This window comes from Tilletiaria anomala (genome assembly GCF_000711695.1).
Source record: "Tilletiaria anomala UBC 951 chromosome Unknown K437scaffold_60, whole genome shotgun sequence".
Lineage (NCBI taxonomy): Eukaryota > Fungi > Basidiomycota > Exobasidiomycetes > Georgefischeriales > Tilletiariaceae > Tilletiaria > Tilletiaria anomala.
In genome coordinates, this window is record NW_013546962.1 from 35,794 (window position 1) to 55,383 (window position 19,590).

General features: G+C 58.4%; 6 protein-coding genes across 6 annotated transcripts; 3 read left to right on the top strand and 3 right to left on the bottom strand.

The window, feature by feature from the left end:
- Positions 1–938: 938 nt before the first annotated feature.
- K437DRAFT_257441 (RBP11-like subunits of RNA polymerase) lies at positions 939–2,138 on the bottom strand. The gene is made up of 3 exons (XM_013386953.1): positions 2,090–2,138; positions 1,574–1,940; positions 939–1,483 (listed from the first exon to the last, which is right to left on the bottom strand). Exons 2-3 carry the CDS (start codon positions 1,717–1,719, stop codon positions 1,090–1,092), a joined length of 540 nt encoding a protein of 179 aa, XP_013242407.1. The 5' UTR covers positions 1,720–1,940; positions 2,090–2,138; the 3' UTR covers positions 939–1,089.
- Positions 2,139–2,492: 354 nt separating this feature from the next.
- Positions 2,493–6,441, top strand: K437DRAFT_237118 (uncharacterized protein). Its single transcript, XM_013386954.1, has 3 exons — positions 2,493–4,968; positions 5,056–5,775; positions 5,868–6,441. The coding sequence occupies exons 1-3, from the start codon at positions 2,830–2,832 to the stop codon at positions 6,312–6,314; spliced, it is 3,306 nt and encodes a 1,101-aa protein (XP_013242408.1). The 5' UTR covers positions 2,493–2,829; the 3' UTR covers positions 6,315–6,441.
- K437DRAFT_295102 (glycoside hydrolase family 32 protein) lies at positions 6,303–8,739 on the bottom strand. The gene is made up of 2 exons (XM_013386955.1): positions 7,315–8,739; positions 6,303–7,241 (listed from the first exon to the last, which is right to left on the bottom strand). The coding sequence occupies exons 1-2, from the start codon at positions 8,588–8,590 to the stop codon at positions 6,436–6,438; spliced, it is 2,082 nt and encodes a 693-aa protein (XP_013242409.1). The 5' UTR covers positions 8,591–8,739; the 3' UTR covers positions 6,303–6,435.
- A 306-nt stretch (positions 8,740–9,045) lies between these two features.
- K437DRAFT_257444 (uncharacterized protein) lies at positions 9,046–11,485 on the top strand. The gene is made up of 2 exons (XM_013386956.1): positions 9,046–9,871; positions 9,949–11,485. The coding sequence occupies exons 1-2, from the start codon at positions 9,375–9,377 to the stop codon at positions 11,249–11,251; spliced, it is 1,800 nt and encodes a 599-aa protein (XP_013242410.1). The 5' UTR covers positions 9,046–9,374; the 3' UTR covers positions 11,252–11,485.
- Positions 11,486–14,794: 3,309 nt separating this feature from the next.
- On the top strand, positions 14,795–17,373 carry K437DRAFT_151613 (uncharacterized protein). Its single transcript, XM_013386957.1, has 2 exons — positions 14,795–14,889; positions 14,988–17,373. The coding sequence occupies exon 2, from the start codon at positions 15,022–15,024 to the stop codon at positions 17,326–17,328; it is 2,307 nt and encodes a 768-aa protein (XP_013242411.1). The 5' UTR covers positions 14,795–14,889; positions 14,988–15,021; the 3' UTR covers positions 17,329–17,373.
- On the bottom strand, positions 17,339–19,436 carry K437DRAFT_237125 (putative translation initiation factor eIF2 gamma chain). Its single transcript, XM_013386958.1, has 5 exons — positions 19,125–19,436; positions 18,816–19,006; positions 18,610–18,731; positions 17,526–18,507; positions 17,339–17,451 (listed from the first exon to the last, which is right to left on the bottom strand). Exons 1-5 carry the CDS (start codon positions 19,204–19,206, stop codon positions 17,410–17,412), a joined length of 1,419 nt encoding a protein of 472 aa, XP_013242412.1. The 5' UTR covers positions 19,207–19,436; the 3' UTR covers positions 17,339–17,409.
- Between the last annotated feature and the right edge of the window lie 154 nt (positions 19,437–19,590).

Genomic DNA, 19,590 nt, shown 5'->3' on the forward strand with positions numbered 1-19,590 from the left:
TACGATGCCTACGATGCGCCTCCGCCTCGTGGCAGGTACGATGAGCCTCCGCCTCCTCGTCGCTACTGAGCGCGTGCTTAGAACTAGGGGCGTGCTCTGACCCTGTGCATCACCGGAGTAGCGATGGAATGCCGGGATGCACATGAAAGGGTTTCTGGTCATCTCGGTTAGGACAGGGCTCTTCTTTCGGTTCCCGGCTTGATTTTTTAGCGCTGCTTTCGACTTTGCAACCGTTCGAATAAAAAATGAACCGAGTTCGAGGCCGTAGAGATGAAGTGTCGATTCGAGTTTATGTAGTCCAGAGTCTTTTTCTCCTTGAAAAGGTGTCGAATGATATTCGAATCATGAATCATCTACATTGCTTCATTGTCTGCGAAAGCCCTATGGGAGAGTACGTGGCAGATGCACTGGAGGCAGTCATACATTTACGTGCTCCGCATTGAGCTCGTAGGCGAGATCCTCGTTCGCTCGACCCGCGCAGCAATTGTAACAACACCCACACTCATCTACGTGCATCATCTCACAAGCGGTCATCAAGCCCCGGGAGGCATTACCTGAGGACCGTTCTGAAGGAAGTGGCAATGACCCAATGATTCGTGCCACGCGGGGAAGTACCCGTGGATAGGTGTTGGTTTGCTGGAGGGCCTGCTGGGCAAGAGGTGTGTTGGATGGTGAGTGCAATGATGTACCGTGCAACCCCAACTTTGATTTGAACGTTCCAGCGTGTCACTCGTCAGCGCCGTCATCCTCACAGTCAGCTCAACTTTCTGGCGCATCCAGATTATGACATTGCAGCTCGGCACGCGAGCCTCGCACGGTGTATGTACCAGAAAGAATGGCTGTCGGCACGAGATGGCACCTCGGTGACAAGCTGCCGCGCCAGCATTACGTGGCAGGGCCCACATCCAATGGGGCAGCACGGCTCAAAAGGACTTGCACGTTCTTGCATACACGCATAAAAATACAAATGGACCTTCAATGCTGATACTTGTGTGGAACAAATGCAACTGCGCTACTAATTCTTTCACCTACGCGTTCGCGTGAATCCATTCGTCGCCACAGAATGGTGAAATGCGAAAGCACCACGGCTTAATCGGCAAGGTAGTCACCGCCGGCTCTGTCTGTGCGCCCAGGCTGGTATCCAACGCCTACGGGTGAGACGCCATACGGCGCCCCACCGTACTGTATTGGCATTTGTGCTTGTGGGCGCCCATAGCCCGCACCCATCGGTGCACCACGGGCCGCTGGTGGGATGCCAGCAACAGCGGCGCCGCTGCCCAAGCCACCGGTCTGGGCAAGGACCTGCTGCTTGAATTGCGTGCGGACGTCGTCAATCTGGGTGATGAGTTTCTCGCAGGCTGTCTGTAGGACTTGCACGGGCGTCTGCTCGCCGTTGGTTTGGATGCGGATCTGCACACGTGGCTCCAGCGGATGCGGAACCTTGTAACCGCAGAACATGATGCCCGGCTGGGAGAGGACAGCTCTACAGTAGAAGCGGAGTAGATTAGGATTTAATGAGGATATTTGCCGCTGCTTCACGCGCTTAGGTTATCGATAAGCAACATAGACTTACTGCCTAATCATGTTCCCTAACGTATGGTCCTCCTTGTGCAGTGTGACTGTGACTGCGTTGGGAATTCGGGTGTCTTCTTTGATCTCGACCCTTTTCTCGCCTGGAAGGAGCATGAAAAGGGCGAATCTGTCCGGTGCATTCGACATATTGACAGATCTTCTTCGCAAAAGATGGGGGGAGAAGAAAAAATGTCAATTTCTGCGTCTCATGGGTGGTTGTCAAGGGAGCCGCGCCAGCCATGCATCTTGTCCGTCTCAGTCCAGGCATGTTCCCAATCCCATCCACGACGCACCAGCCTTCGAAAAGGGTCGATGCCAGCTCATATACCGTTGTAGTGAAGTTTGACGTCATGCATTCTTCCCTCCGTCTTAAAGAGGTAAGCAATCCGACAGTGTGAATATATGCGTAATCATAGCTGCTCCAGGGGTACTCCCTTGCCCCTCTGTGTTCCTATCCATCTAGACATGCCCTTGATGGCATCGGGATGAAAACTGAGGGAGAAGCATGGGTACTCACCATCAAGCATTCCACGCCCACAATCGAGTCTCCGGCACGCTCGAGTGAGGCGCAGCGCGGGCGGTCACCGCAGCAGTCGCATCCGGACGATCTTGCCTTCTTGCAAACTGAAGAGCTGACGGGGGAGAGCGTACAGCGAAGCTGCTTTGCACGCAGCAAGCCGCGTGGAGAAGAGCTGTGCTGACAGCAGTGGGGTGGATGTGGGCGTCGTGTCCAAATATGTGGACGAGAAGCAAGGGCAAGAAAAGAAGAACCTAACTGCCGAGAAGGGTTGAGAAGAGAAGAAGACGGCGCGGAACGCCAACCGGGCGGAACGAAGCCACGCATATGTATCGCCCTATCTCCATCTCCTATCGTGGCTGCGCTGTCCATCCCAGTCGACGATCACCAGCTTGGACCGTTAGTCATTGTTGGCGCAATGCTTCCGCTGGGGAGCTTCACTATGGTATTCGTGACTTCCCATTATTTGCGAAAGCCTCTTCGTACGTCCGTTTCCGGCATTTCTACACATCTTCCAAGCGCGGCAAAGAACAGCTGGAGAGCATGCGGTGACCACGATCTCGGCCAAGCACAACGGGGTGTTGGTGCCGGCAAGGGCAAGGGCAATCGCAACCGCTCGCGTATTTGTTGCACCATCGATACCCACCACGCACGCGAACGAGTTTCTGCATCACCGTATTACTGGGCCCTCGCAAGCTGCATCCAGGGGTTGGCAAGAGCCTTGTGGCAAGTTGCCCAAGATGCCAAAGGACAAGTCCAAGCCGCTCGAGCGCGCATGTGATAATTGCCACATCCGCCGCGTGAAATGCTCCAAAGCCAGGCCTTGCGACCACTGCGAGCGGCTCGGGCTCGAGTGCACCTACGAAAAGGCGGCAAAAGGCAAGAGCACGACGGGTAGGCGGATCGAGGAGCTGCGTAGGCTCCAGGGTCGTAAGCGGGAGGATGGGGATGATGGGCACGAAGAAGACGACAGCCCCGAAAATGCGGGACCCCTCACTTCTGCAGAGGCAGCTGCCCACGACTTGCCATCACAGCACGGACGGGCATTCCCATCGTCGCTATGTCCGTCGTCGCAGACCTCCCCTCCTTCTTCTATGGGTCCGCCACCTGGTCCCGTACAGCCACTCCCCCATCCACCGCACTCGTCTCCGGGGTCAAGACACTATTCAGGACCTTCCGTCTCTTCTGCAGACCCAAATCATCGACCGTATCATCCATATCGAAGTCAAAGTGGCGCAGGGACAGAAGGAGCCCGGTCGCCTTACCAAGGTCACCAGCGATTTGGCTCTGTGAGCAGCGCCAGCACGGGTGTCGGCTCTCCAAGAAGCGGATCTATAGCACCCGGCCAGTGGTCGCCTTCGACCCGCGTACTTCCTCCGGCTATGCATCATTATCATTATCATCATCCTCACCATCACCCTTATTCGCATCCCCACCCCCATTTCCATTCTCAACCACATGCCCAGTCACAAACGAATCCCCCTCAACTGCCGCCCATCTCTTCCGGCAATGCAGCGCATGGCGAGGCCAACGGCGCTTATTTATCGCCCGTTTCTCCGAGGGTCTCCGAAAGCACGAGAGCGGCGAGCAGTAGCGGGGGCAGTGCCTATTCCAAGGACTACGCACGCCCACAACAGCCGCAGCAGCAACCCTATCCGTCTCCATCCGGCAGTGCCGCATATAAGGATACATCCCAGACGCCCTTACAGCAACAGCAGCAGCAACAACACCCCTCAATGCAAGGACAGGCGCCGTCGCATACTCCCGCACAGCCACCGACTGGGCAGTCAGTTCGAGCTATGCCCCTTCCGTCCTTCGCATCCGCTTCCACCATTCCTCCCGACTCCGACCCACATTCGCATTCGCAAGCACATGTACAAGGAGCCCAGATGGATCCAGTACACATGCCTAGTCTGCGCCTTCCGGATTTGGATACTTCCCTGGCGGACAGCTTCAATGCGCAGGATCCGAGCGTGCGCAGTCAGTTTTTCGATTGGAGCGTCATGATGGATGGGATCATCGGCTCTGCCACTGGAGAGCCGAACACTGGGGGCAATGCTGGCTCGGCGGCAATCGTTGCCGGCGCTCCTGCGACGGGAGCAGCTGCAGGCGGCTCCGGCGGCGTCCGACCGGGCGGTCCTTCCTCTGAAGAGCACGTACAACCCAATCACTTGAACGGCCGGCGGCAGAGCATCAACGCGTCGGACCTCTTCTGTGTCGATTTCAGTGGAAATGCGCCAGATATGTTTGTTTCTCTTTCGGCACCCTTCGCAAATTTCACCAATCCATTTAACGGGAACAACAGTGCGACTGCCACTGGCGCTTCGTACTCTAGCAGCAACTCCAGCGTAGAAACGCCAGGATCGAGAGCGAGCATCGGTATGGCCCATTTTGACCCTGTGCGCTCAATCGCGAGTAGTGGAGTGCGCGATTCGATGGATGGGCCGGATGGACGCGGGCAAAGGCAACAAGGTCCTGGTCAAGGCCAAGCTTATTCACCGTCTAATGCCCTGCAAGCTTCTTTCGCCCGAACGCCCAGCGGTGCGCGGGATTCAATACAGATGGAGAACCCCCTTGCCGATTCGGTCCTCATCCCTCGCATGGCCACCTTTTTTGAACGCTTGCACCCGGCACTACCCGTTTTCTCGCGCGCCTGGCTCTTCCCGCGCTTAGACAAGGGCGACCAGCACAACGACGTCGATTTTGCTAGCATGCTCCTCGCCATGAGCGCAATGGTCCTCATCCAGCCCGTCGAGGGCAAGGAGGCAGGAACGGAGAGCATCAAGGAACGCATGAGGCTCGCCAGGTATCTGCTGGAGGAGTGCATCAAGATGCGGAACAGCGTTTTGTTTGGGAAGGCCCCGAGCTTGGAGGGCACTGTAAGTGTTTGGTGCGCAAGGAGGCCGAATTGTGCGATTATAGCGGATGGCTGATGGTTCCTCATACTTATGCTGTCACGAACACAGATGACGTCTTTTTACATCTTTGCCTGTCTATTTGGTATGCGCGAGGATAACGCTGCCTGGTTCCGACTGCACGAGGCGGTGTGCATTGGACACCTGCTCAAGCTGCACGAGCCCGCGGCGTACGAGTCACTCAACCGCGACGAGCAAGAACGACGACTGCGGGCGTACTGGCTACTCGCGATTACCGAGCGCGCTTATGCGCTGCAGCGTGGCCACTCGCTCGGCTTCCGTGGTCACCCCGCTGCCACGACGAAGCATCTGCGCAATAATTTCAAGCTGAACAAATTCGACGATTTCCCCAATTTGCAGCTGAAGCTGTTCGACTGTGTCGACGAAGACTTTGTAGATTGCTGGAACGGAAGGTGCTCGGGTCGCATGTGCAGGAAGCTGAACAGCGACAAGGCTCAGCGCCTCTATCGCTCCTTCATGGAGGACTATGACAAGCAGGACGAAGCGGCGGATGTGAAGGATGAGCTGAGCAAGAGCGGAACTGGCCCCAGCAGCGTGACCACACCTGGCTCGCTCAACACGCAAGAGAAGGGAGAATACGAGCGACTGAAAGTGCAGAAGGCGGACGTCAACGTCACCCGGCAGTGGCTGCTAAATCGCCTATGGTTGACGTGCCTTAGTCACGGCCTCGTCTCTGTCGACTCGCCACATGAGCCGCTTCAAGCGACACATGCCATCGACATTGCTAGACGGACACTTAGGATTGTCGAGGTGAGCCTTGCAACACTTTAATTGCGACACTTTTAATTTCACTAGCGAGTGAATGAGCTGACGCCATGTACAACTGCTGTATCTGAATTTAGCGCCTTGCTATGCCAGCCATGGAGGCGCATGGCATCGGCTTTGCGGAGAAGCTATACGATATCGCGATGACGCTCATTGTCATCTACAAGGACTTTCCTTCCGTCGTGGAGACTGCGCAGGCCATGGAGATGGTCCGGCAGCAGCAACAGCAGCAGCAACAGCAGCAGCAACAGCAGCAGCAACAGACTTCGCAAATAGCAGCGGTGGCGGCAGGAGCAGCATGGCAGCCATCCTCATCAACCACATCTTCCCCACACACACCACTCTTTGGCCAACGGGATCTCGCGAGCGTCCACTCGATCCTGCATGCCTACGTCGAGTTCTTGCAAAAGTTCCGATCAGGGGAACATCCATTCCTGGGCAAGCTGATCGAAGCGATCAAAGGCTTGCCGCAACGCAACCAAAGCATCTTTGAATCGCTCTTCGTGGACATTGGCGTCTTTTGACACCGGTTTCTCACATTTTTTCATCCTCTCGCTTTCTCCTTTGCATGCATGCGCGACAGACACCCTTTGTTGTAGAAGTACGGGGTACACATGATGTATATCCTATCCATGCAAATGATCCCTATGCGTGATCTGCAGTTTGCTTCCATGCCCGCAGACTGTTCCAGAGCATCGTGTCGGTGAATTTCGTGTGCGAGGCCGCAAAGAGCGACAAGCGGTGTTGCTGGGAGCGGCAGTAGACGCGCGTGCTGATGGCCAGTCGATCGTTTGCGAACACCTCTAGGACGGATTTGTCAAAGTAGAGCCGCAGCGTGAGTGGCTCGATGACCGTCTTGCCTGTGTCGGCATCCTTGATTTTGAAGACGGGGAGCGGCCCGCTGTCCGAATCGGTGTTGGTTGCGGTTTCGCCTGATGACCGAGGAACGTGTGAATGGGTTCGAATCACGGAGAGAACAGAAGTCTCACGATCGAAGCTGATGAGCGTGTATTGTTGATCCGAATGGTGGATGGCCAGCCCGACGACGGATGAGAAGCTCTCATCAAGACACACCGTCGTGGTGAACTCCCAAGCAGTGCCAATCTTCGCGCCGTCAAAGATCGGGTAGGCGAGTACACTGAGCGTTTCGGCATCGAAGGCGAGCAGTTGCGTGTCGCACTTGGTATCTACTTCTGCCATTTGCAAAGCGTGGCTCTGCGAGTTGTCCCGGAGCCCGACCGCCTGTCTGGCAGGTCTGATGCCCAGCAATCGCGCGATTCCCGAGCTGCTGTCGTACTGCAACAAACCAGTCTCCTCTAGCGGCTCTGCAAACAGGCTGCCAACGACGTTGTACGTGACGTGGTCGAAGAGTTCGCGTGGGAGGCTCAGGCAGCCGGCCCATCCTTGCGCCGCACGGCCCTCCTCGCCGACGTCTTCTTCTGGAATCCAGCCTGACAAGAGCACAGGAAAGTGCTGTTCAGTCGCGATGCACAGGGAATAGATTCAGGTACCCTTCATGCTCACCCCATAGAACGCGCTGCTGGGTACAAGAGTCCAAGAAAGAATTTGCAGCGTAGAGGCAGCCGTAATCAAGGGCCGCACACGCGCGCATTTTGAGCAGCTCGTCCGTTGCGGCATTGCGCTGCACATCGCAAGCGATCCACATCAACCGGCGATTTGGCCGTGGATTCACGCTCGCGCACTCATGACTTGAACTGCGGTCGGGCTTCTGCAGATGGCACTTACTCTGTGCCGTCGCCGGACGGCGCGACCACGGTGTTGGCTGCGTGCCCTCAGCGCTAAGCAGGAGGTACAGCTGTGTGCCCGTCGCGTGGCGCAGAGAGGCGAAGTTGCAAACTTCAAAATTGATGCCCAGGTCACCGGTGCGCGTGCCGAGGCGTGCGTGTAGCCCGGGGCGGAGCAGCGTTCCGCGGTAGGTCCATCGGGTGAGGCCTTCGCTGAGGGAGTAAAGAAAGACGGTTGGCGTGATGCCGCGTATCCCACCTGCTAGGATCCCAAAGAGCTGGTTATCCCCTCCGGTAGACGGGAGTGAGGATGCCAGGATGGCACGCATATCTTCCCACTCTGCAACGTACGGATCGCGCCAGCCGGTGACGTCCAAGCCTTCTGGCGGTGCTTCGGCTCCTTGCACAGGCCGCCCGCCGTTGTACCGCTGCCATGTGCGGCCGCCGTCTGAAGAAGTGGCAAGGACCACCTTTTCGCAGCCGCGTGTGTAAGGTAAGGTGTAATGAATCGGGAGCGACGATGCGGCGGTGTAGATCAAGGTCAACAGCGTGGTGTTTGACGTTGACTGCGGCGCAGCGTCAGAAGGTAGGCCTGGGCGCATACAGCCGCTAAAGATCCCTTTGCAATCTTCGGGGTACTGCTTGCTATCCTCAGGCTTGATTACCAGCTCTGGAAGGGCACGCGCCTCGACATTGTCCGGCAAGCGCCACTGCACCATATCCTCTGAGAGGTAGTGCCCCCAGCTCATGTTGCCCCATTCGCTATCCAGAGGATTCCACTCGAAGAACAGGTGGTAGAATCCTCGCGCATCACCACGGTGCTCGCCATTGGGTTGCATGGACGGGACGAATCCCGGAGCACACGGGTCGCTCATCCAACCGTACGGTGCCTGCACATGGTACGACGGTCTGAACGTGTTGAATTCTCGTGCCGATAGGAGGCGCTGCCGCGCTGCAGTCAACGCCTGCAGAGAGGTTATGTCCTCTCCCGATGCATACATAGGGGTCGCATCTTGCACCGAGGCACCCGAGCCGCCTGTTGCGTCGTCGCCCATCACAGATGGGAATTTGGTGCTGGGGGTTTGGGAGGGGGGGGGGTCCAGTCTAATTGATAAGCCTCGAGCTGGCGGTCGAAGGTGCTGCGATAGGCCACAGGCCACCGAGAGAGCGTGAGAAGCTGGCGCTGCACTTGGCCACCAAAAATAAAGCACTGTGGAGAGGGTGTGAGCGGCAAGGAGATGGTTGAGCCAAGTGGTAAACATACATCAGACACGACGGTGGACACCCATCCTTCGACTTGCCGATGTTGTCAATGTTGTCGAGGTCCTTCTTTGGGTCGGCGGCCACGCATGCAACGGGGTCTGTGAATTACGCAACTAGGGTTACACAACTGGCCCTCGCTTGGGCAACTAGGGATACCTTGCATTCTCAAGCCATCCATACAATTCCGTGCTTTCCGCCCCATCCCGAGTTGGCGGACCGGCCCATCACGACGGTACAAGGGCTGTGGATGTCGGAGTTGGTTGGGGTTGCCGTTCATGACTAGCCTGCATCCCCCTGGTGGACGTCTTTTGCTGACCGAGAGCGTAACTATCGCGCCCGTCTGGAAACAAACTGAGAAGCTGGATGCGTTGAGGAGAGCCGCCAGCCTCCATCTCCCGCTATTCAACACGAGCGGTTCAGGCTTGGATTCCTCGCAGCCGTGCAAGCACGAGGTGCCGCTGAGGGAAGCACGTCCAATAGAGTGCCTGATGGGCTCGCATGCTCTCAGCGGGGTCGGAACACATTCGAGAGCACTGCCTACCTCATTTATGCCGCATGCTGAACAGAGAAGTATCCATGGGCGATAAGGAACCGCCTCCTGCCAACACGGCAGCTCCCGCTCTGCTCAAGAACATGCTTATCCTCTCTTCGGTCCCGACGCTCGACGCCGAGCGCGAGGTCGAGCTGACCCGGCGCAAGCCTTCTGCATTTGGAGGGGAGGCAGCTGATGTCAAGAGAGGATGTGAAGGAATCTCAGCGGAAGCTCTACGACCAACGCAGCCTGAAGATTCGACAGAGGCCGCTCGATCGTCCTCGATTAACTTCCTGACGTGCTTTGCCGTCGCGGCGGCGGGAGCATCAGCAGCAGGATTTGGCTACGAAAATGCCATTATCGGCCCTTTAGCGGCGCTGCCCGCATTTGTCGAGCGGTATCAGAGCCCAAGCGACACAGCGTCGACGAGCAGTGGCTATGTCTTCACTGCAGTCCACCAGAACATCCTCTTCAGCATCCCACTCATAGGCTCCATTATTGGCGCAGTGCTGGCGACGCCACTCCAAAATCGATTCGGCAGGTGAGTTGTGGCTGTCCCCAGAGTGGTAGAGAGCTCTTCTAGACGCTGAAAGGCAAACCCCTTGTGCACGGCGGCAGGCGTGGTTCTTTGCTGCTATGCTATGCGCTCTCGCTCGCACCATTGGTCCTCGAGCTTTTTGCGCCCAATCTCGCTGCGTTTGTGCTCGGCCGCTTCTGGAATGGTATCTACTACGGTGTGGCTTTAGCCGTCGGGCCTCTCTTCCTCGCCGACTTGGTCCCCGCCGCGATACGAGGGCGGGCAGTGTCCAGCCAGAACATCCTGACCGTCGGCAGTCAAACGCTCGCCACTGTCACCGTCTGGGCGACCGAGTCTCGCCAGGGCGCGCTGAGCTACAAGATCCCCCTCGCAGTCCAGTGTGCCATCCCAGTTGTGCTAATCGCGCTGACGCTGCCGCTGCCCGAGAGTCCTGCCTGGCTCGTCAGCAAGGGCCGCCGCGACGCGGCGCGGCGCTCGCTGGCGCGCCTGCGCAGTAGCTCGGCTCAACAGGTCTCCCTCGAGCTCGCCGAGCTCATCAAAGCGGAAGAGGATAAGGTTCGGATGGAGGCAAAGGTCCACTTCTGGGATATCTTCCGGCAAAGTCAGCTGGAGCGCACGATGGTCAGCGCGCTGATCTTCTCCTTGAACCAGTGCTCGGGAATCATCCTCAGCACGACCTTCAGCGCGCTCTTCCTCGTCCAGCTCGGCGTTGCGCAGCCGTTCCTACTCAACGTCGCTAGCAGCCTCTGTCAGCTGGCCGGCGCGATCACCGCGCCATTGTTCATGGATCGCGTAGGCCGACGGCCACTGGCCATCTACGGCATCGCGTTCCTCGCCCTGATCGACTTCACCACCGGCGCACTGGCGTTCTACATAAACAATGAGCGGCCGCAGATTGCGATGACGATTGCGGCGCTGTCGTTCATCTTCAACTTTTTCTGGACGCTGTCTTTCTACTCGATTTCGCTCCTAACGCCGTCCGAGTATCCTGCCGTGCATCTGCGCACGCCCACGATGAGCTATGCGATCTTCAACGGCCAGGTCACCGCGGTCGTCACGACATTCGTCGTCCCGCAGCTCACTGCGGCCGACGCGGCGGGCTTGGGCGCCAAGACGTACATGATCTTTGGGGCGATGAACGTCGTCTTTGTCCTGCTCGCGTACGTCTACCTCCCCGAGACGGCCGGCCGGACGCCGCGCGAGATCGAGGAGCTCTACCGCTCCGGTTTGCCGAAGCGCGCGTGGGCAACCGCCAGCGTTGGCGCACAGTGCTCGCAAATCGAGACTGAAGAGAGCATGCAGCGGATCGTGACGAGCACTACGCATGCCACGGACAAGACGGCGAACGACGCGCCTATCCTTGTCACAACAGGAGCAGCATAATCGGCGGCGGCGACGGCGTTGCCATGACTGCAATGTGCATTCCCTCATAGTCTCGCATTTTCACTAAGTCTTTACATATATGCACCCCATCCTATATCAAAACATTCCGTCAACCACGCGGAACAACTTCCTCTCCTTTCTTCTCTCTCTCTGTTCCATCACACATGCACTCGCAACGTGTACAGTACTGAGATCTTTTTGTATTGAATTATTCTATTGATTTGCTTGGCGTCCTCCCCTGCAGGTGTAACTTCTTCCTTCCCATGCTTGAGCTTCACCTTTCACGTACGACGTGCAAAGCTGCGCTTGGACGTTGCATCTCGTATATAGCACGCATCAGGAGGCCCCACTGTAGCTACGAAACGCCTACAAGTACGCAAGCCGACCTGCAAAAGCGACGAATACATAGTCTCGCTTCTCAACGGCCAAAACGTGCACAAAGATGTGCGGCATTCGTTGCGCATGTCGAAGGAGCTGTGGCCGGCGATGAAGAAATGCCGTGCGGGTTGCCACTTGCTGTGGACAAAGCCAGCTTTGCATACGGCGGCAGATACGGATCCGCGCCCGCATGACTGCTGAAGCGATGAAGCACGCTGAGCGCCGACATTTCCCGTGCTCGTTGGCGCACACGGACCTGCACTTAGGCACCGGCTCTTGCTGGTCTCATGATCGTCACCTGCAACGGCCCGAGAGGGAAGGAGACACAGAGTGCGCACGCATGGGTCGCCGTCGGAATGTGATCAGACTTTTACACTGGTTTGCACAAGGGGACAAATAAAAGCAGAGGAAGCGGAAGTCTAAGCCGGGTGCGCGCTGGGCCTCGGTGCAGCGCTCCTCATTCCTCTTCGGGCCCTCGTCATCATCAGCATCTGAGAGTCATGCATCGATTGATGGGATGAATGGGATGGATGAATGGAACGGCTACAAATGGCGGCCCGGAGGATCTCGGCCGGGGCCGGGAAAGCAAACAAGGAAAAGAAAAAAGGGCAACCCGCAGGCTGACTGTTGAGAGTGGGAAAGCAAGGGAACCAGAAAAAGAAAGTAATGCACTTTTCCCCGCGGGTCCCGCGGGGCTGCGGACTAGATTCGAGACTGACTCATAGTAGAAAACGGTCCGTCCTTTGGCAAAGTCCCGGGCGGTGATGAATGGGGGATGGGTTTGGTAAGATGGACAAGTTGTTGGTTGCGCCCTGATCAGGCGAGCAAAATGAAGGCCTGGTATCGGACGCGGACATAAGCTGCGTCTCGATCGCCAGGAGAGAAAGAGGGCATGTGTACTGTATCTTCGGGGCCCGCTCGCCAATGCATGGTGGCTCTCCCGACTTGAATTGATTGTTGTGCCCAGTGTGCTCCCTTTCGGCGCCGTGCTCCCGCGAAACACGCCATTATCGCATTCGGTCGTGTGCAGTCTCCGGGATGGGGCCAATCCAATTCAACCCCCCATCTCCCCGCAGCTTTGGTGACGGGTGCCGTACATGCATGAGCTATGCTCCGCTCCCGCTGGGCTCTCTTCGTCCTAGGTTTATGCATGGCACGTTGATATAGATACATAGACCTGGTTCGCTCGGCTCGCGGTGGGCGGGAGTGGGCAGAGTGTTTGGTTAGGCTCCCAAAGCCATGTCCACCACCCATGACGCGTGTAGGGATGGGGGGAGAGACATACAGCAGTAAGCTGCTTCCAATGTACTAACTCCATAGTAAATAGCAAAAGCTGCAATACATACTGAATCAGCCGCTCCAAAGCGACCGACCCTATGACGGCGGTAGCCGGAAGAAGACGCCGACGACGATAATTGATAAAGAGAAAAAGACTTCCGGCAAGGGTCCGACGCAGCGTGTTGAATTTACCCTGGCAGCAACCAGCAGTCGCTTTTATACCGGCACCCCTCGAGCCGCTCGTCTACATGGCGAGGGCTGCTACGGAAATCGCACTTGCTGCTGCAAGTGCAAGTCGTGGTGCTGGTGATGGTACTGGCGATGCAACCGTGCTTGATGTGAGTAGTACAGACGAATGGGGTGCGCCGCGCAGGCTATTCATGCCCGGCCGGCGACCGAGGGCGAACGAGGAGGAGGCCATGCATGGTGCATTGCGCATGCACGCTCCCATGCTCTTGCCGCGTCCAAGCGAGGTTTCTGCTATTAGCTAGTCAAAGCAAGGAAAAAAAACAAGGACCTTATCAAGCGGCATTCTTTGGGAGGCCGCTGCAAACACGCAAGCACCGCACAACTCAGCCCGGCCCTCGCGTTCATGAGGACCGCTCTGTAGGATTGCGGAATGGCATGCTCGGAAGGCCAATGGGCGGCTGAAGCCGCATCATTCCCTTCAAGCTTTGGTCCATTTTGGAGCTGCTCAACTGACGCACGGACTCTCTTGCTTGCTTCCCTTCTTCTCCCTTTGGTCGCGCATTTTCTCAACTTCTTCGCTCCCTCGGTACTGGTATTCTTCCCCGTTCCTTTCGGGACCCCATCGCACCGACACGACGGGACCTTCTCTCTCGTCCCGCGTTCTTCGGCCCGCGTTTGATGAACCAACGACTGACTGATTGGCAAATAATAAACGATATGACGACGGACGGCAATAACACTACATTTCATGCGCACGCAAATTCCGGTGCTAATTGCAACAGGCATCATCATCATCATCCGCACACGGGCCTGCGCAAAGTCCAGCGCAAACGTCGCAAGGCAAGTCACTATCGCTGTCCTCCAGCGAGTCGCATTATCGCGGCGTCTCCTCCTACAGCACCGCCCAATTCGTGTCGGTCATCACGGGCTCGTCGACGCCGGTCGTGTCCCCCGCCCCTTCGCATCGACCCAGAAGGAGGGACCGTGAAGCGAGCGACGCGACGCTCGACGCCAACCACCCGTCCTCTGCTGCCCCTCACCCACACCAGAAGCACAGCCACGCCAGATCGGCGTTCTCGTCCCCTAAGCACACTCAGTACGCACGCCACACCCGCGGCGGCGGCGGCGGCGGCGACGAGGAGGAGGACGAACAGCTTCCCGGTGCAAGTCCCGCCCGCGGTACTGCCGTGACGCCGGCGCTCAACAGGCATCTCCAGCCGCGGCAACGTGAACGCGAAGCAGCAAGCGCGCGCAACGCAAGGGCAGAGAAGCACGACGAAGCCAGTTCCAGCTCCAGCGGCGGGCCCCTCAGCCTAGGCGGCATCGCCGCGGCGGCCGGTGGGACGATCTCAAACTTCTTCGGCGGCCTCGGCCGCAGTGCCTCGCACTCCCTCCGCTCGGCCACTGGTGGTGCTTACGCGCAGCAATATCAGGCTGAGCGCGAGCGCGATTCCAACTACAATTCCAGTAGCAAACACACAGCAGCAGGAGCAGGACCAGACTCGGCCGCTGACACGGCGCATGCAAATGACGACAGCATGATGCTCATGGCTACCGTGCCAGAACATCCGCCTTCCTTCGACAGCGCTGGCATCGCTGGCGCAGGGACGAGCGGCTTCCAGCGCAGCGTCGATTCCACCGCTTCGCCTGCCTCTGTTTCCGCCACGCAGCGCAGGAACCGCCGCAGCCTCAACGTGAGCGAGGGCGCCGTCCCTCTCTCTGGCCCTGCGTCCGGCGCCGCCGGATCGATCAAGAGCAAGAAGAAGGGGGCACCGCCCGAGTTACTTGTTATCGTGAGTGGGCCCACATCATTTCTGAGCTGTGATCGATCGGTTCCTGACGCCATCTCCTGGTGGAAATGTGCTTCTGCTTCCGGCGCTCGGCAGGTAAGGCCCCCGCCGTCGAAGCACGTGCACCCGTTTACTATGCAGGTGCAACTAGTCACCCCGCTCAGCGGCTCACAGCAGGGTGCGAGCCGGCCCTCGATCGACGGCGGGCGCTCGAGCATGGACAGCGCGCGCCTCCGCAGCTCGTCCCCTGTCGTCTTTCCCGATGATCCCCCACAAGCGGGTGTGGACACATCTTCGGCATCGGGAAAAGAGCGCAGGCGCATGTCCTCCTCCTCCATCGACCCACCCAGCATCCCGCGCGGAACGCTCGACCGCAGCTTCAGCATGTCCAGTACCGTCTCCGACGCCTCGTCCGGCGCCGCGAGCGCCAGCTTCCACGCTCCACAGCCGGGGCATGGGGCAGGCCCAGCTGCAGCCTTGCAGCGCAGCTCGCGCGTCATGCCGCTGTACAATCTGTCGTTCCACGCCATCCTGCCGACAACCATCACGGACGCAGGGACTGACCAGCGCGTCGCAAAGGTAAGCAAGAAGGGACATATCGAACTGGATGGGTTTGGCGTGCTCGAGCCGCACGAACTCGTCATTGGCGTTAGCGACCTCGCCACGCTGCACCGGGCTACGCTTGCAGCAAATGTAGTGGCTGCTACTACTGTTGCTCCTGCTGCGGATACCGCGGCAGCCGTGCAAGGGGAAGGCCAGCCGTTACACAACATCGCGCCGCCGCAACGGTCGTCGATGCTCGACACGACCGATAGCTCGACCTTCAGCACGAGCAACGGCAGCAAGAGCATTCCGTCCGGCGTCATCCCTGCGCCGTGCTCGGCAAAGCAGAGTGCCTCTGCAGCTGCGGGACCTGGTACCGTCGAGCCGCCGACCGGCTTCCAGGCGACGGCGCCCGAAGCGAAAGCGTTCGACGGGGATAAAATTGGGGCAAAGCTCATCCGCGGCATCAAGCGACTCAGCCTCGCTTCGCAGAGTAAGAGCCAAGGACAACAACAACAGCAGCAGCAGCAGCCGCAGTCCCCTCATGGGTCGCATGGTATCCTCTCGCCTGCTTCATCGCTGGTCAGCATCGTTAGCCAAGGCTCGCGCTTGCGCACCAGTCTCGACGTGACTTCGCATGCACAAGTTCTGGCAGAGAACATAAGCCTTGCCTCGCGCGGTGCTACCCTACTCTCTGGTGTTACAGTCGCGACCGACTCGCTGCCGATGGTACCGCTCGAGCGCAAGCCGGGCCAAAAGCGCGCAGAGGGTTACTACTGGACCGTGCGCAAGTGGACGCGCAAACTCGACGAGCAGCTGCACCACTCTGGCGCTGAGTGCGAAGCCAGACGTCACGCCAAACCGACTGAGTCTGCCGCCGCGCAGCAGCTCGACGGATTCGGACCCGGCCAGAACGAGATCCTCACCAAGGTCTGGAAACGCTTCAACCTCGTCAACCGCATGGGCGGATCCGAAGTTCACCCGGATGTGCGCAGCATCCCCTTCCGCCTCGAGTGGACGCGCGACACGCAGCGCATCCATCGCCGTCGCGCGACAGAGGAAGCTCGCGCTGCGGCGCAGGCCGGGATCGTGCCCAGGCGCACGCCGTCGCAGCTCCGCGGTGGCGGTGGCGACAACAGCAGCAACAGGCCTGGATCGCGGCACAACTCGACAACGCTGCGCCCTGCGCTCATACCGAATACCTTGCACGGCTCGCGCCCGAGCTCGATGCACGGAGGCTCACAGGCCGCTGCGGAGGTCTCGAGCGTTAGCGGCAGCAGCGCCATCGACCACGGGGACCGCTCACGCGGTACTGAAGAGGACAGCTCTTTGGACCATGATCGGTCTATACCTACGTATGATGACGATGACGAGTCCGATCCCGAGGACAGCGAGACGCCCTGGTCGTGTCATCTCGTCCTCGGTCCTCAAACTCGCATCCCGATCGGCACGCTTGTTCCGGTGAGTAGCACTGAGCGGAGTTTCATCATCTCAGAGCATTCAGAGATGACGGCAAATGTTCCATTTTTCTCCACTGTCCATACAGGCCCCGCACCATCCCGCTCTCATCGCGCAGCTCGCCATCCCGTTCCCGCTGCCGGACCTGCGAACCTCGGGTCTGGGTGCAGACGGCGCAGGCCTGACGCGCGAAGAGCTAAAGGACATCATCAATGTCACTGTCCTCCACCTTGTTGTACGCGAATCGTTCGGCGGCTTGGGAAAAAAGAAGGGCAAGAAGTAGGCAGGCTAAGTTGTCCAGACGCAAGCCGCCTTCTCCGCATCGTTCCGTCACGCAAGCTTGGTCGTTGTACTTCTGACTGCCTCGCTCTGGCTCTTGACACACCTCTACTCACTCATCCATCTTGTATCATAGATTCCACTGTTACGCAAGAAAAATAGATACCCCTCGAGGAAGGGAGAGGAGATGTGTGTGCGTACGTGTATACCTTGGTACTATCTATGGTACATGGCGCTTGCGCCTCACTTCTCCGGCTCGACGGTCGTACCAGCTCGAACAGTACCCTGCGCGGAAATCGAAAGGTAGATTGTCAGCAACGCTCCAACGCCTGCTGGTACATCCTCGTTGGCTTACTCACCCAACCAATCAGACGCCAATGCTTGTCGATTCTCCGACTGAGTGCAATCTTCTCCCCAATCTCAGTGCAAGCCGGGCTGGTGAGGAAGATCTTGGCGAGATCCGCCTTGACGCTCATCACTCTCCCGCCGGTGGAGGTGGAGCCGATGTTGACCATGAGCACCTCGTTCTTCTCGAGCTTCTTGACCTTTGTCTGCTTCTTGTCATCGGAACGGACACCGAGTAGGCGGCGCAGGAGGTAGTAGTTTATCTCCAGCTCGGTATAGATGGCGGGAAGCTGGCCGACGGCGCCGAGAACCTGCCCGACGAGTCGGTCCGCACGGCAGAGCGTCGGGTCGATCTTGGTACCAACACCGATCAGGCCACCGGGAACGGCAAAGTCGAGCTGGTTCTGCTCGGCAAGAAGTGAAGCGATGCGCGAGTGGATAGGCCGGCAGTGCACGCGCCCTTCGTTGTCCTTCGTCACGATACCCGGGCGCACCTCGATTTCCTGGCCGACTTGCAGAACACCGTTGAGGATTGAGCCACCCGCGACGCCGCCTTTCAGCTCATCGACCTCGGCACCAGGCTTGTTGACATCAAAGGAGCGGATGACAATCAGCTTGGGCGACGCACGGAAGTCGCGTATCGGGACCGGCACGCGCTTGACCAGGTACTCGCACACGGCGTCGATGTTGTACTTAAGCTGTGCCGAAATGGGGACGATCGGCGCGCTCTTGGCGACGGTGCCCTTGACGAAATCCGTGATGGACTTCCAGTGCTCCTCGGCGGCAGTTTCGCGGATGAGGTCGACCTTGTTCTGCAAGATGATGATGTGCTCCAGCCGCATGATCTCCACCGCCGCCAGATGCTCCGATGTCTGCGGCTGCGGGCACGGCTCATTGCCGGCGATAAGCAGCAGCGCCGCGTCCATGACGGCTGCACCGTTGAGCATCGTTGCCATCAGAATGTCGTGCCCAGGGCAATCAACGAATGAGACATGTCTGTGTGTGCACAGTTTCACAATGGGCCAGCATTTCTCGTTTCAACATTTCTGCATCCCGAGGCATACATCCAGCCTTCCAGTAATGCTCGCCAAGACTCACCTCAGCAGCTTGTATGTGCCACCACACCCTAGTCGCTCGCAAGGCGGGTCGTCCTGCTTGCTCGAAGGGAAAGATCGGTAGCACCCCGGTCGCGGGCAGGCCTCGTTGTCGCATTTGTAGATCTGTGCATGGATGATGGGGGATGCGAAGTCAGCTTGTCTCTTCCTATGGCTGATCGCCTGTTTCTCGTTCCGGCACTCTCGCACCTTTGCGTTGGCATACCCTAGCTTGATGGTGATGTTTCGGACGAGCTCGTTCTTGAAGCGGACCGTCTGGACGCCGGAGATGGCCTTGACGACGGTGGACTTGCCATGGGCTACATGCCCGATAGTGCCGATGTTGATGGTGGCCTGCTTGCTGATTACCTCTGGACTCAGCGGATTGAGGTTGTCGACGTCTTGAGGAGCCAAGCATTGTGGGGGGTTTTATGTCAGCACCGACGGGCGAGGATGTCGTCCGACCACCAGGACCGCAGCTGCGCGGCGTTCGGCGCCCGACTTTCGCTCGACACTCACCAATAGAGACCTTTTTGATCCCCTCGGCGATGCTCTCCACCGCTGCAGCCCCTGCGCCGCCATTTGCTGATTCAGCTGCCATCCTTCCGATGCTGCCTGCCCGTCTCTTCTCTTCGCTGCTCTGATTCTCTTCCGTGTGTCAAATCTAAGGGACACACTCCCAGGCTATCTGGCTCCTTGGCGAGACCCCGACTGGCTGGCTGGCCGTCTTTCTGGCAGCTGAAGCGCACGGCAGCTGGTGTCTGCTCCTTGCGGTCTTCCTCGACGACTGCTAGCTTGTTGGCTGGTATCGCTGACGATGGCGATGATGATGGGGCCGTCGACAAGAAGAACATCCTCGCTCCATCTCCAACCAACTTAGTTTAATCGACCGAAGAAAAAAATCATCCTCCAGCGACGGGTGGGCGGGTGGAGACTGCTGCAGTGCCCGGAACGGTTCCGCGCCCACCCCATAGTCATTACCATC

Excerpts from the sequence above, each read along its gene's own strand:
- K437DRAFT_257441 (XM_013386953.1), bottom strand. The coding sequence starts at position 1,719 with ATGTCGAATGCACCGGACAGATTCGCCCTTTTCATGCTCCTTCCAGGC. Across the intron at positions 1,484-1,573 it reads TTAGGGAACATGATTAGGCA|AGCTGTCCTCTCCCAGCCGG; the intron begins GTAAGTCTATGT and ends CTTCTACTGTAG.
- K437DRAFT_237118 (XM_013386954.1), top strand. The coding sequence starts at position 2,830 with ATGCCAAAGGACAAGTCCAAGCCGCTCGAGCGCGCATGTGATAATTGC. Across the intron at positions 4,969-5,055 it reads CCCCGAGCTTGGAGGGCACT|ATGACGTCTTTTTACATCTT; the intron begins GTAAGTGTTTGG and ends TCACGAACACAG. Across the intron at positions 5,776-5,867 it reads GGACACTTAGGATTGTCGAG|CGCCTTGCTATGCCAGCCAT; the intron begins GTGAGCCTTGCA and ends ATCTGAATTTAG.
- K437DRAFT_295102 (XM_013386955.1), bottom strand. The coding sequence starts at position 8,590 with ATGGGCGACGACGCAACAGGCGGCTCGGGTGCCTCGGTGCAAGATGCG. Across the intron at positions 7,242-7,314 it reads CCAGCAGCGCGTTCTATGGG|GCTGGATTCCAGAAGAAGAC; the intron begins GTGAGCATGAAG and ends TGCTCTTGTCAG.
- K437DRAFT_257444 (XM_013386956.1), top strand. The coding sequence starts at position 9,375 with ATGGGCGATAAGGAACCGCCTCCTGCCAACACGGCAGCTCCCGCTCTG. Across the intron at positions 9,872-9,948 it reads CTCCAAAATCGATTCGGCAG|GCGTGGTTCTTTGCTGCTAT; the intron begins GTGAGTTGTGGC and ends GCACGGCGGCAG.
- K437DRAFT_151613 (XM_013386957.1), top strand. The coding sequence starts at position 15,022 with ATGCAGGTGCAACTAGTCACCCCGCTCAGCGGCTCACAGCAGGGTGCG.
- K437DRAFT_237125 (XM_013386958.1), bottom strand. The coding sequence starts at position 19,206 with ATGGCAGCTGAATCAGCAAATGGCGGCGCAGGGGCTGCAGCGGTGGAG. Across the intron at positions 19,007-19,124 it reads GATCAAAAAGGTCTCTATTG|ACGTCGACAACCTCAATCCG; the intron begins GTGAGTGTCGAG and ends TGGCTCCTCAAG. Across the intron at positions 17,452-17,525 it reads ATTGGCGTCTGATTGGTTGG|GGTACTGTTCGAGCTGGTAC; the intron begins GTGAGTAAGCCA and ends ATTTCCGCGCAG.